The sequence below is a fragment of the Mustela erminea genome, chromosome 4 (genome assembly GCF_009829155.1).
Source record: "Mustela erminea isolate mMusErm1 chromosome 4, mMusErm1.Pri, whole genome shotgun sequence".
NCBI lineage: Eukaryota > Metazoa > Chordata > Mammalia > Carnivora > Mustelidae > Mustela > Mustela erminea.
Genome location: NC_045617.1, coordinates 22,562,756 through 22,576,355, shown reverse-complemented (window position 1 = coordinate 22,576,355; position 13,600 = coordinate 22,562,756). Strand labels below are relative to the sequence as shown.

General features: G+C 39.6%; 2 protein-coding genes across 12 annotated transcripts in view; one reads left to right on the top strand and one right to left on the bottom strand.

The window, feature by feature from the left end:
• Window positions 1-8,721, bottom strand: part of AK9 (adenylate kinase 9) — a 120,191-nt gene extending 111,470 nt beyond the window's left edge. For 8 of the 10 annotated variants that reach the window (XM_032338830.1, XM_032338836.1, XM_032338833.1 and 5 more), the window contains exons 1-2: window positions 8,035-8,125; window positions 653-780 (exon numbers count right to left, since the gene is read on the bottom strand). In XM_032338830.1, coding sequence (XP_032194721.1) covers window positions 653-769 — 117 coding nt within the window. In that variant the 5' untranslated portion in view covers window positions 770-780; window positions 8,035-8,125. Of the gene's footprint in view, window positions 1-652; window positions 781-7,517; window positions 7,552-8,034; window positions 8,126-8,303 lie in introns of those variants that run through there. The other 2 variants (XM_032338831.1, XM_032338832.1) reach the window with 2 other exon arrangements.
• A 114-nt stretch (window positions 8,722-8,835) lies between these two features.
• The window catches only part of FIG4 (FIG4 phosphoinositide 5-phosphatase), a 126,643-nt gene continuing 121,878 nt past the window's right edge, over window positions 8,836-13,600 (top strand). Inside the window, exon 1 of one of the 2 annotated variants that reach the window (XM_032338827.1) lies at window positions 8,836-9,146. In XM_032338827.1, coding sequence (XP_032194718.1) covers window positions 9,081-9,146 — 66 coding nt within the window. In that variant the 5' untranslated portion in view covers window positions 8,836-9,080. The remainder of the gene's footprint in view (window positions 9,147-13,600) is intronic. The other variant, XM_032338825.1, reaches the window with a different exon arrangement.

Here is a 13,600-nt window from a genome sequence, read left to right as displayed (position 1 = left end):
TGTGCTGTTCTGGAAAGGCCCTTTAATTCACCAGTTCAGGCTCTCTAATGGTAACTACCAACTAGTTCAATGGCTGAAAATACTGCTCATTTAGAGGTCCTTACTAGAAACGCCTAATAAGGCAGGATACCTTGTGTCATCCATTTTGGTTTCTTTTTATTTTGTGGAAAGACAATATATAGGTCCATGAACACACTGCAAAGGTAAAACACATTGCCTCTCTGTATCTTCAGATATTAATGGGAGAGCCCAGTTTGTCTCCATAGTGTCCTGTCTTCACATACTCAGAGAGCTTCATAACAAATTTCACAGAAAGTTTTATAAGCAAATTATGTTTGAAATAACTTTTGATCACAGACTACTAACAATTGTCATGCTTTGATTTTGCAATACTTTGATGAATTCTATTTCTTCATAATGTAAAAACAAAGATAAGTACAATGTAGGTTCCTTTTCAATTAGAGTGTACAAGACAAGATAAAGTTAAGAACTTACAACCAATATTGTATCAGTTGTTAAAGTCATAAAATGAAAATCTAATACTTGAAAAAATTAGCACATTTTGTGGTTTTCATTCTTGTATGGTAACATAATGTTAGGATTTTAAAAATAAAAAAATAGAGTAAATAATAAGTTAGGAAAGATAACTTACTGGTTTCCCAAATATAACAAAACAAACAGGTTTAGACAGCAAAAAGTTATATTCAGCTTCATCTTCGCTAAATATATCCGCAAATGAATGCTCTTCTGTCTCCTCTTGAGAATTCATAATATAAACTACTACAGTAAGAAAGAATACGATTGTCAGTGATTAATCTAGTTAGAAGAGGAAGGCAGGTGAGGGAGAATGAGACTATCCTGAGAATTTACTTCACCTAGAAGACGTTCCACATCCCTAAACACAAGGATTTTGCTGATATTCACAAATAAGTTAAACTTATCTATTAAAACAGTAATAGGCTCTTAGTTTGAAATAAAAAGCAAAATCTAACTATATATTGTACAAAAGACAGCTAAAATGAAGTGTTTCTGCAAGACTAAATTAAGGGAAAACATACATATATACATACATAAACATATATGTTATGATGTGTATATTTGATTAAAGATCAAATTAAATATACTATATGTATACATACATATATATGTTACACAGATATGTATGTGTCTATGTGTACATGTGTAGGGACTACCAATGGCTCTAACAGAAATCAGAATGGAAATTAGACAATACATAAAACTGAAAAAGAACATATACAACAAAAGTTAGAAGATATAACTAAGGTAGTATTTAGAAACCTTAAGTACTTACATTAGAACCAAAGAAGCTCTGAAAAATACATGAGATAAGCTCACCACTTTTAAGATGTTGAGGAAAAAGCCCCAGGAAAAATAGAAAAATATATTTTAAAAGTTAATAAAATAGAAAACAAACATATAGAGAGGGTCACCAAAGCTATGTAGTGGTATTTTGAAAAAAAGTATAAATAGAAAACTTCTGTCAAGATTGATCAAGAAGATAGAAGGCACAATCAAATAATTTTAGAAGTGTGATTTCTTATATCTTGAAATTAAGATTTTTTTATATCTATCATTAATCAGAGAATGTTCTCCATGGTATACTAATTTTTTGAAATTTGTTGTGGTTTGTTTTATGGCCTAGTACATGGTAGTTTTTTTTAAAGATTCCCTAAAAAGTACATGTGATTTATGTTATTTTTTTTTAAATGTAGTGTTCTTTAAATGAAGCTTACATTAAATTTGTGAATATTAGTGGTTAAATCTTCCATAATGCCTACCGATTTATTGTCTACTTGATCAAACAATATTAGATATATAAAAGAGGAAGGACTACAGAGTAACAATGCTACAGATGAGGATATCATAAACCAAAGTTATCCCAAATAAATTTGGAAATTTAAACAAAATTGATGAATTCCTAGAAAAATCAGCTTCTCAAGAAAAAAAAAAAGAAAACCTGAGTGGTTCTATAACCATAAGGAAACTGAGTCAGTGACTAAAAACCTTCCCACCAAAGAAATCAGATGGTTTTTCAAAAAGTTCCAAGTCTTACAATCTTACACTCTTTCAGAGAAAAGATAAAGTGGAGATTTCTTACATCAGTTTATCGGTCTTATAAACTTCACCTAAATCAGAGAATAGTGTGAAAAAACAAAACAATGTACCAATTTCGTTCATAAACAGGATTTACAAAATCCTAATATTAGCTAATTGAATCCAGCAATATATAACAAGGTAACATCAAGACAAAGTTGGGCTTTCCACAGGAACTCAAGGTTGGCCTAATATGAGAAATTAATTTATCATATTAAAATAAAAGACAAAAACTGTATGATTATCTTAGTAGGTATAGAAAAAGTATGAGACAATCAACACCCTTTAATGATTAATAAGAGATAATTCTCTTAGCAATTAGGAATAGAAAGGAATTTTTTAACCTGGTAAAAAGTATTAACAAAAGACAAACTTTACATTTAATGGTTAAATATTAAAAATGTTCTCTTCAGGTCATGACAAGACAAAAGAAAGAAAACTGTAATTATTCCCAGTTGATATGATTGCCCACATAAAAACAAATATATCACAGATAAATTTTGAGAATTAATCTGCTAATCCAATTTGCTGGATTCAAAATGATACAAAATTCAGTTGCATTTCTATACAAGATGAATTGCTAAAAAATGTAACTAAGGATAAAAAGACTTACCTTTGAAACAAAATAATAACGTGAACAGGATTAAATATTATAAAAGACATACAAACCCTTTATGGAAAAATTACAAAATTTTATAAAATGACTTTAATAGGCAGACTTCAAAAATGGAACATAACTATGTTCCATTGGTCTGAGACAATGTTCATGGCAATGAAAGTGGATTATGTGGGCCATATGCTTCCAGGTAAAAGGAATATGATTATATTTCTCTGTGGAATTTAAGAATATTCAAATGGGCTTAATATACCAATATTACTTTAAGATGTCATTATGGAACAAGACATAGTAAGAATTATTACTAGTATATTAAAAAGATTGAGATGAAAACTTCATGACAAAAGAACTAAAATTTCAAGTTATTTTTAGTAACAAAAAATAAGTAATGCCACCATAAAATGTAGTTATAAAGGAGACAATGCATCTAAATCTTTTAGAGAGATGGTGCATTTATTAAAGAGTATTAAGTGCACTAAAACCAGGACCCTAAGGCCTGGGATGGAACATTTATGTGGATGTCTAGGTACTTTGAACCCCGTGATTATCTGTGTTAGGCAGGAAACTAGGCATGAGCCAGAGGAGGATGGACCGTAGCCATCCTCACATCCCCAGCAGAGGACTATCTGGGGATCACCCCACTCCACCCATCTGGCAGTTGGTTTGCAGTTACAACATCTCAGTGGGGGAAGGATTAAGTTTGCTGTGCTTATTGCACTTGTGCAGAAAGTAGCCTCTGGTCCTTATTTAATCTATGCCTCTAGAATAGCAGAATATGGAGTAGGGTGTGAAAGGCTCACAGAGGTGACATGTTAGATGGATTTGTTAAAGGACATGTTAAATGAGGCCAGAGAACACATCAGCCACCTCGGCTCTTCGGGATGGCCAGAGGATACTCCCTTCTTTAAGTCTACAAGGAATGAACTAGTGAGGCACTAGTATCATTACTAAGCTCAGTGGTGGCTGTCCTTTGTAGGCCAGGACTGAAGGTAGGAGAAAGGCTGCTATGATACTGGGGTCCCATGTTTCAGTGAGGATGAGAGAATCTGGGAGAGCAGAGACCAGATGGCAGCACTTAACCATCAGAAGCAAAGTAGGTGTAATTACTAGAATGGGTAGGAAGTCCAGAATGGCAGCAAGCAAGATCCATAGAGATCCACGGTAATGGCTGGTAAGCCACGGAATTTCTAGGGGCAAAACAGATGAGCAATCAGCAAAATGCTGATGAACTTACATATCTAAAAATGACAAAGGGCAAATGAATCAAAGGCTGATATCAGCAGCCACAGTGGAAAATCATGATTCCTTGCCTAGTTCTTAACTCCAAAGCCCATTTCTTGAAGGGGAGGCAAGGAGCCCTTAAGAATAGGCCCCACAACACCTAACAAATATTCACAATAGGGGATTCCCCAATCCTTCTCCAAGAGAACCTATAACCATTAACTGGGGAAATACACATGGAGGACATGGGACTATCCTCCTCTTTCCAAGTCAATAGGACACAGGCTCTGAGCTGACACCACCAGTGGATTCAAAATGCCATCATGGCCCCCCGTGAGAGTGAAAGCAAATGGAGAACCAGTGATCAATGGAAACTTGGCTCAAGTCTATCCTATAGTACAGGGTCTATAGGATCACTTCGTGATTATTTTCCTGGTACGTAACAGGGATTGCAGCTGGCAAAACCTTCACAGTGATTCCCTGCCTGTGGAATAAAAGCCAATGTGGTAGAAAAGCCAAATGGAGGCTCATGAAACTGCTTACTGGCTCCTTGGCCCCTGCCAGATAAATAAGAGTAAATCATTCTGATTGAATGTATGGAAAGGTGCTAACCAAAACTATTTAAAAGATGCATAGCCCTGCTTAATTCTCTAGTGTGGCTTAAAAAAAAAAAAAAAGATAGATCATGAAAAATGATGGGGATTACTGAAAACTTAATTAAAGAATAGCCTCATTTATAACCATTGTGCAGATGAGAGCTTTGCTAGCTGGACACAGCTTCTTGTTCTTGGTAGGTAGTTACTCATCTGGCCAATGTGTTGTGTTTTTTTAAATCCCCGTCAGAAGAGAATATTAGAAGCAGTTTGCATTCATGTCAGCAAGAGATATTCTGTTTTACACCAGGACTCTCCCATGTTTGTAGCAAATAGAGTAAAAGGGGGTCTTATTGATCTATAATATCGGGTGATCAGGGAGTGGCAAATGTTCAGGATGCCTTCCTAGGACACATGAGCAGCAGAAAGTAGAAGATAAATTCACAAGGATTTAAAGGCTTGTTACTTTACTTACTGAAGTTTTAAAAGACTAGTGGTCTGGGTCATTCTGAGATATTCTCTCCAAGGTAAAGGACAAGTTATTGTACCTTACTCATTCTACCTCTGAAAGAAGGGGTGTAGTATTTTATAAGTCTCTTACTTTGGGAGACAGATGTAGCACACTTGGGGATACTGTTCTGATCCATTTAATGGGTGACTTGGAAAGCTACCAGTTTTGGGTGAAGCTCAGATAAAGAGAGAGCTCTGCTGAAGTTTTGGTGTATGATACCAGAGGCCTGCTTCTTGGGCCATATACCTGCCCAGATCCCAGGATGCGACAGGGAGGTACTTAGAGCATGGAAGAATTCTTTTGGAGTCTTAGCAAAGCCACAACAGAAACCTCTCAGCGTAGAACACTGCTGTCTGCAGCAGAGAACCATTCCCCATTCAAGCAGCTGCTCTTGGCAATGCTCTGGGCTCTGGGAGAGGATGAGTGCCTGACCATGGGACATCAGGTGACTCTGGAAATGGAAGTGCTATCATGAGCTGGGTATGTCAGATCAAGACCTCAAGTTGGACAGGCATAGCAGCAATCCACCAAATGATAAAAATGGAACACTGGGATCAGTTCCAAGCAGATCTGAAGGGTACAAATAAGTTTCATAAAAAAGCAGCCCAGACCCCATGTCACCTGTCTCTTGCTCACCAATGTCTCTCTTTTAGCTCACACCTCATATGGAATTCCCTAGGAACAGCTGATAGAAAATATTTTTAAAAATCATGGATGAATCAGGATATAATAGTGCTAGCTATAAATGGAATCCTTCTGATGAGGGAGCAGGAGGCTGGCTGAGGACAAAGCAAAAGCTGGCACCTTGCACCCCTCTCCACCTGCTCCCCTCAGTAATACGTGTCACATTCCTCAGGCACCCCTGACTACCCTAGAAGGAAAACAAATAGTTAACTTGCAGAGATCACAATCCTGCAAGGCAGGAGTCTCCCTTGGTTTACAAATGTCCTTGAGATTTACAACAAAGAAGTTACCTTATCAATAGCCCAATTTCCAAAGGCACATAACTCAATTCCTCAAGCCCTAATGTCACCCTCCCCTCCATAAAAACTGAAGGAGGCTGAAGTAGAAGGAAAAGTAAATAAAGTTAAATTTCTTCTAAACCTAAATCTCACTGACAAGGACGCTTGATAGCAGGAATGTAACATTCCACCAGGAGACTCCCAAATGTCTTAATGTTAGTGCCTCATTAGAGGGAAAGTGGCCTTGGCTGGATAGTAACCAGGCCTTCAATATCCTGACAGTCTTCTTTACCCCAATAGCCCTTCTGAACAACCCTTTGTCCTCACCTACCCAACTCCTGTGTATATATCCAGCCACTCCTCACATGCCCTGCGCAGCAGCATCTCCGTCTGCCCACGGGTCCTGTTCCCATGCTCTAATAAACCACCTTTTTGCACCAAAGACGTCTAAAGAATTCTTTCTTAGTCGTCGGCTCCGAACCTCACCCCATTGAACCTCACCTAGGTTCAAGAACTTCATCACTTCCAGACTTTAATCCCACTTGGGGGGTAGCCCTACATGATGATGATTAAGGGAAATCCTCCTTGCGGGCAGAGGTTTTTAAAAAAAGATATTTTATTTATTTATTTAAAGAGGGAGAGAGAGAGCACAAATGCAGAGAGGGAGAGGGAGAAGCAGACTCCCCGTTGAGCAGAGAGTCAGACACAGCGCTCCATCCCAGGACCCTGAGACCAAGACCTGAGCCGAAGGCAGACGCTTAATCGATTGGGCCCCCCAGGTGGTTCTGTGGAGAGAGATTTAAGCAGTATTCCTAGGTCCTCAGGTTGGAGGACAATACTGAAGGTTTGGCCCAGGGCCTTAGAGGAGCAAGATTGAAAGACAAAAGAAAATGACTTCTGGGGAACAGGCACGTGAATGAAACTACGTGAATGAAACTACGAGAGAGGGGTTAGCAAACACACTCTGTGGCGACCTTTAACAATCACATCCTTGTGTCATTATTCCCTTCTGCTCTCCCTTAAGTGGGAATTACTCTGAGACACACATCTCAGGATTCTCCAGTGATTTCAGCCCACAGAGACATTTGCTTGGTAATATCCCCTTGGTCAACTTCCTTCTGTTCATTGATGTTGTTTCCTAGGATTATTCCCATATAAAGCTCTTGACTTTGAATTTTTGTCTCAGGATCTGCTTCTGGGTGAACCAAACGGAGAAAATGTTCAAAGGGAAGTGCTGTTACAGTATAATAGAATAAATGAAAACTAATATTGGAAACCAGAAATCCACAGATATTGTAAAAGTTGTTATCCTAAATGAAAATATTAGTGCAATTTATTTAATTAATACTTGATTTCATATGAAATTTTAATATGTATTTAATACTTGATTTCATATATTTAATACTTGATTTCAGATTAATTGGTTTCCATTATGAAACAAAACAGAAATATTCTTCCTAGCTGAAAGATCCAAGTCAACATAAAATGCCAGAACTGACCTGACCATCTTTCCAGTTCTTAAGCAGGTCAAAACTATGAAAGAAAATTAAAATACTAAATAATTAAACATTTATTTTAAAAATTTGGTCATCTCTCAATTTTAAATTTACAATATGATCTCTGACATCTCCTTGTTAATAACATAATCTCGAATATCACATTATGTTATGCGTTTATACTATAATTCAACAGAGTTTTTAAAAGTTCCCTCACATTTTTAGCCGTTGGGAAACCCTCTAGTAGTGGGTTCTGTGGTTTCCAGCACCGCCCCCCTCCCCGGAAAACCTAATACTTCTGCCGTGGCGAGGCCTTATACTCTTCTAGCAGGTGCTCAGTAAATATCTGTGGAATGAAGACGTTAGTCGTTGGAACGGAAAATGGTGTGAAAATTACTTTACCGAGAGATCCCAAAGTTCAGTTTTATAAGAAAATTAACTGGTCTGGGATCCTCGCAGGTGAGGCTCCATTAATTGATACAAAACACGTCGGGGAGGGGGACTTACGACCCCTACTTACCCCGCCACAGCACAGTCCTCAGGAGCCCACAGGACCCCACCCGCCAGGCCCCAGCAGCCGCCTCGAGTGCCTCCGCGTGTGTAGACCGGTTGCCTAGGCAACCCCTGGCTGGGCTTCGCGCAGGGCCTCTTGGGAGGCCGGCTTGTAATTCATTCGTTTTTAAAAATCTTAGGTATTTACTTTTGCACTTCACTTCGTATTTATTACACATTCCTTTTCACAGGTATAGAGGGTGACGATTAGAGACGGTATGTACACTACTCACTTACGTTCACACACATCAGATGGAAGCCTTTCTCCAAAGCCGGTGCCACACCACAGGGCGCTACGCTTGGCAGTCCCCTTGAGGAATTGACAAATAGCCAGTCTCCGCCACAAATATGTGGCAAAGTCCACGATGTCCAACTTCAGGTGATATATTTTTTTAAAGGTGATTTAAAGAAGACTCTCAAAGGGTTAAAATGGATAACAAAGCGATGCAAGGGGAAAAGCACCGACAGTCGGGGAAGGGCTATCCTCTATGTTTCCAGGAAAAAGAGGGCCGAGGTAGGCAGAGCAAAAAGGACCAACTTCGAATGGATCTATCTACAATTCGGCGAACCGCTTCAAAAGAAGCAATTCAGTCGCAAATCCTCCCCTTTTCCACAGAGGTGGACCAGAAGAAGCGAGAGTCTGAACAAACCGCGCGACTTTTTCTCCGCCCACTTTTTCTCCTGCCCGCACCAAAAATGGCGCCTTTCGCTTCCTCCCTAGGCAGCACGCAGGTTCTGGGAGCCTCTTCACGCCCTCTCTACGGTATCTCCTGAAGCCCCGCCTCCGACGTGCCCGGGGCGGGGTTTGCCTGCAGGTCGCGGGCCGGGATCAGGAAACACCTGAGCTGTACCCGGTCTCCTGTGTATTTAGTGCCCAAGTGGTGTTTTCTGGCTAGATCCGGTGTCGGAGGTCTGAGGTGTCTTCTCTCCGGGCCTCTTGGGGCAGTCCGGAGGCCGCCGCACCCTGGGCCGCGGCCTGGTGTCCTGTCGTACGAGCCCCAACTTGCTCCGACCATGCCCGCGGCCGCCGCCCCCATCATCAGCTCCGTCCAGAAGCTGGTTCTGTATGAGACCAGAGCTGTAAGTTCCCGGCGCGGTGGGGCACAGTGGGGCACGCGCGGGGGTACGGTGGCAGCATCCCCCTCCCTGGGTCCCTAATCCCAGCCTTGGGCATGTGTCTGAGGGGGCTTCGCCTTGTCATCGCACCCAGGGAACTGCTGCTTTTGCTTGTACATGTTTCCACTTAAAAGCAACGGTTGGGTCACACTGTAAACAGGCGCTTGTGGTATCTCCGAAACTCTTCCTGAAGTTCTGAACGAGTTGCTGGATACTTTTAAAGAACTTTCAGAAAGTCTGTTAGCGTTTTGCATTTCGCAGTACAGGCAAGGCTATGAAAAAACATTTTTCCTTTGAGTGGTTAATTTGTGTGTTTTCCTCTTCTATGGCATACCAGTCACTATGATTGAGGTTAATTATGTGCACTTTTATTGCTAAAAATCTTGGCTCTCTCTATTTGAAAGGAAGACTTATTTTGTTTAAAGACATTTGTTTGGATGACATTTTGCTTTTCACTTGACTTTTTTACAACACTTTTTATTACTTTGAGTGGCCATGTAAACAGATACCAGTAGAATAAGATCAGTTTTTGTGTTTAGATTCTAGTTCTCAAAGATTTAATGGAATAGTGTTTATAGAAGTACATACTTTGTCATTTGTGTGGTTGAAAAATAAAGTATATCTTTTCTGACTTGGGGTAGCAGTGATTTTAGGATCTGTGTTTAAAATTGCACTTGATAGTTGCACTTGATAGTAATAAGATTGCATATGCCAGAGACCTTCCTGTTGTGCTGTAGAGTGTTTTATAAGGCGCATTCAATGAAACTTGAGTTGTCTTCCATTAGATTAAGTAGGTACTTAACAGTTTCTTGGTTATAACATGGTTCTTATTGCACATCTGCCTCGGGTCACAATTAGTGGAGAAACATTGTTGACCCTAAACTAATTTTGTTAGCAACTTCATTTGATTAGATCCAGACCCGCAGATAAAATTATAATATTCATAGATGTCTTCAGTTGTTCTCTGAGGCAAGTCATACAGAAATATTTTGACATTGAAATAAAACCTGTTTTCTGTACAATGTCCTGGTAAATGTCATTGTAGGAAACAAATACTGTTTAAAACACAGAAACTCAGCTCCTTAATAAGCTGAGCATTCATTAGGACTGGCTGAGATGTTAGTGTTCTTTCGAAAGCACAACTCGTATTATAGGGCTCTTCTGCTCAGAAACCTTCAATAGCCCCCATTTGAGGGGAGTAGATTATGAATCTCTTAGTTTGGCCTTCAAAGCCTTAGGTGATTTGTCCAAAACCTGTCTGGTCTTATATCTAATTTAATATCAATTCAACAAATATTTACTGAGAATTAACTCTGTGCCTTTATGTGCCTTATTCTGCAGTAAAACTGTATTGCTTTCAGTTCCTTATACCTTCCACAATTTTTTCGGCCACTCATTCTTTGCAAAGTCCCCCTCCTCCTTCTCCTGTCACAACCTGCCAGTCCTCCCAGCACAGATCTGGTACCATGCCTTGCAGACAGTAGGCTTCCAGTAGGTACTCGTTGAGAGTATCTAACATGAAGAGATGTGTGTTGTAGAACTTCGTTACCCCTCTCATTCACCTAACGAATGGAAACTAACTCCAGCCAGCTTAGGGACAAAAGATGAGTTTATCAGAAGGATGCTGGAGGAGCCATTGCATGGAATCACTGGAAGAGCCTAACTCCCTAGCTTCTGGAAGGCAGGAACAAGACAGCAGGGTTAGAGAACCCACTCAGAGTGCTGCCAAAGACTGGACCATAGGTACTAGGAGAAGAAATTTGATTGACTCAGCTGTGATTGGTAATCTGGCCCTGGATGGACAAATCATGTGGCAGAGATGGGATCTGGCATCCACCCCCCCCTTTTTTTTTTTAAAGATTTTATTTATTTGGCAGACAGAGATCACAAGTAGGCAGACAGGCAGGCAGAGGTAGAGAGGAAAGGAAGCAGACTCCCCGCTGAGCGGAAAGCTCCACGCAGGGCTCGATGCGGGGCATTTGTTCTTTTTCTTTTCTTTTCTTTTTTTAAAGATTTTATTTATTCGTTTGACAGATAAATGTAGCCAGAGAGGCAGGCAGAGAGAAAGGGGGAAGCAGGCTCCCTGCTGAGCAGAGAGCCCGATGCGGGGCACGATCCCAGGACCTTGGGATCATGACCTGAGCCGAAGGCAGAGACTTTAACCCACTGAGCCACCCAGGTGCCCCAAGGAATCTGGCAATCCTGACTTTATTTCCAGGAATGGTTGGACCAGGGCAACCACCCTGAGAAATGTCTGCTGCATTTAATCTTTGAAGCTCAGTTTCCTCATCAATAGAGTATGTGAATCTTCTTTTTTACATTTTGACTTAAAAATTTAAGCAGAAAGATTTGTTTGAGTAATAAGCTCAAAGCTTAAAGGACATACATAGCTCAGGAAAAAAAAACACATGAAATTACTGGCAAATAAATAGATCCTAGGAATTAAAAAAAAAAGCTGTAGCAGGTTTAATTAATGAGAAGAATAGTTAATGCCTGTGGAACTTCTATACCAGCTGCTGGTCTACATATATTTTATTATTTAATCCTCATAAAACCTTGAAGAAGGAGATCCTGTTACTACTATCACTACTGTTCACTATTATTCAGTGAAGAAAAGAATGAGGCAGAGAGAACAGTGCTATTGAGAGTGTGGTCTGGTACCTGGTGCCAGGCATAGGTAGTTTGTAACTGGATTGGGACAGATTACATATAGAAACTGAGAATCAGTGATTAGAAACCTTTATGGCTCTATGTGACAGAGTAATTGTATTCGTGATATACCAAATAGTTTAGAACATTGGGTTTGTGGTTTGTGTGCCTTTGGGTTTTTTGTTTTTGGCTTTTTTATTATGGAAATTTTGAAAAAATACAAAATAAACAGAATAATATAATAAACTCCCACATAACTATCACCAGCTCCAAAATTACCTTTCTTTTCTTTTCTTAAGATTTATATATTTTTGAGAGAGGAAGATCACACACTGCAGGGGAAAGGGGCAGAGGGAGAGGGTGAGTCCTAAGCAGAGTCCATGTTGGGTGCAGAGTCTGATGTGGGGCTTGATCTCACAACCCTGAGGTCACCACCTGAGCTGAAACCCAGAGTTGGACACTCAACCCAACTGTGCCACCCAGACACCCATAAAATTAACCTTATTAGCTATAATTCATTCCACTCCTCACCCATCACTTATTTTATAAGGTTCTTTTTCTTTAAAGATTAGGTAAATTGAAAGGCACAAATCTAAGCTATAGAATATGGAAAGAAAGTATACGTGTATATTAACCACGTCCCTGTCCTGCCCCAGAAAGTTGCCTTGTGTCCCTATCTAGTCACTTGCTCCCTTTTCTTCACTGGCAACTAATATTCTTTCCTTTTTAACCTTAGGTTAAATATGCCTATTGAAAAACTTTCCAATTTGAGTCTAGCTTTTTTTTTTTTTGCTCAGCATGTCTTCGAAGTTCATCCATATTGTATCAGTACTTGGTTCCTTTTTATTATCAAGTAGTAGTCTATCGTATACATATTCCACAGGTGGTTTATCCATTTTCCGTATTGATTTAGACTGTTTCCACATTTAGGCTGTTGTCAGGCCAGCTGTGGACAGTCTTTTTTTTTTTTTTTTTAAGATTTTATTAATTTATTTGACAGACAGAGATCACAAGTAGGCAGAGAGGCAGGCAGAGAGAAAGGGGGGAAGCAGGCTCCCTGCTGAGCAGAGAGCCCGATGCGGGGCTCGATCCCAGGACCCTGGGATCATGACCCGAGCCGAAGGCAGAGGCTTTAACCCACTGAGCCACCCAGGCGCCCCTGTGGACAGTCTTGAACAAGTATGTTTGTGATTGTATGTTTTCATTTCTTTTGGTAAATACCTAAGAATGAAATTGCTAGTCACAGAGGTGATGTTAGGTGGTTACAACAGCAGGGTATGAAAATCTCCATTGCTCCATATCCTTGTCAGCATTTGGTGGTGTTAGTTTTTTGAGATTCAGTTATTTTTGTGCCTGTATAGTGGTATCTCATTATGGTTTTGATTTGCATTCCCTGAATGACTGATGGTATTGAGCATCTTTTCACGTGCTTTTTGGCAATTTTTATATCTTCCTTTGTGAAATGTCAAAGACTTTTGCCTACTTAAAAATAATGGGGCTATTTGTCTTTTCATTTTTTATTTTTAGTTTTGTATATAATCTGGAATTAAGTCCTTTGTGATATATGTTTGTGATTATTTTCTTTCAGTCAGTGGCTTGGCTACTTCATTTTCTTAATTTTTTTTTCAGCATTACTGACATATAACTGACAAAATTGTAAGATATTTTAAGTATACAATGTGGTGACCTGATACATGTACACACTGTGTTAATGATCTTTTGATGAGCTTAAGTTTTTAATTTCAACTAAGTTTAATTTATCAAGTTTT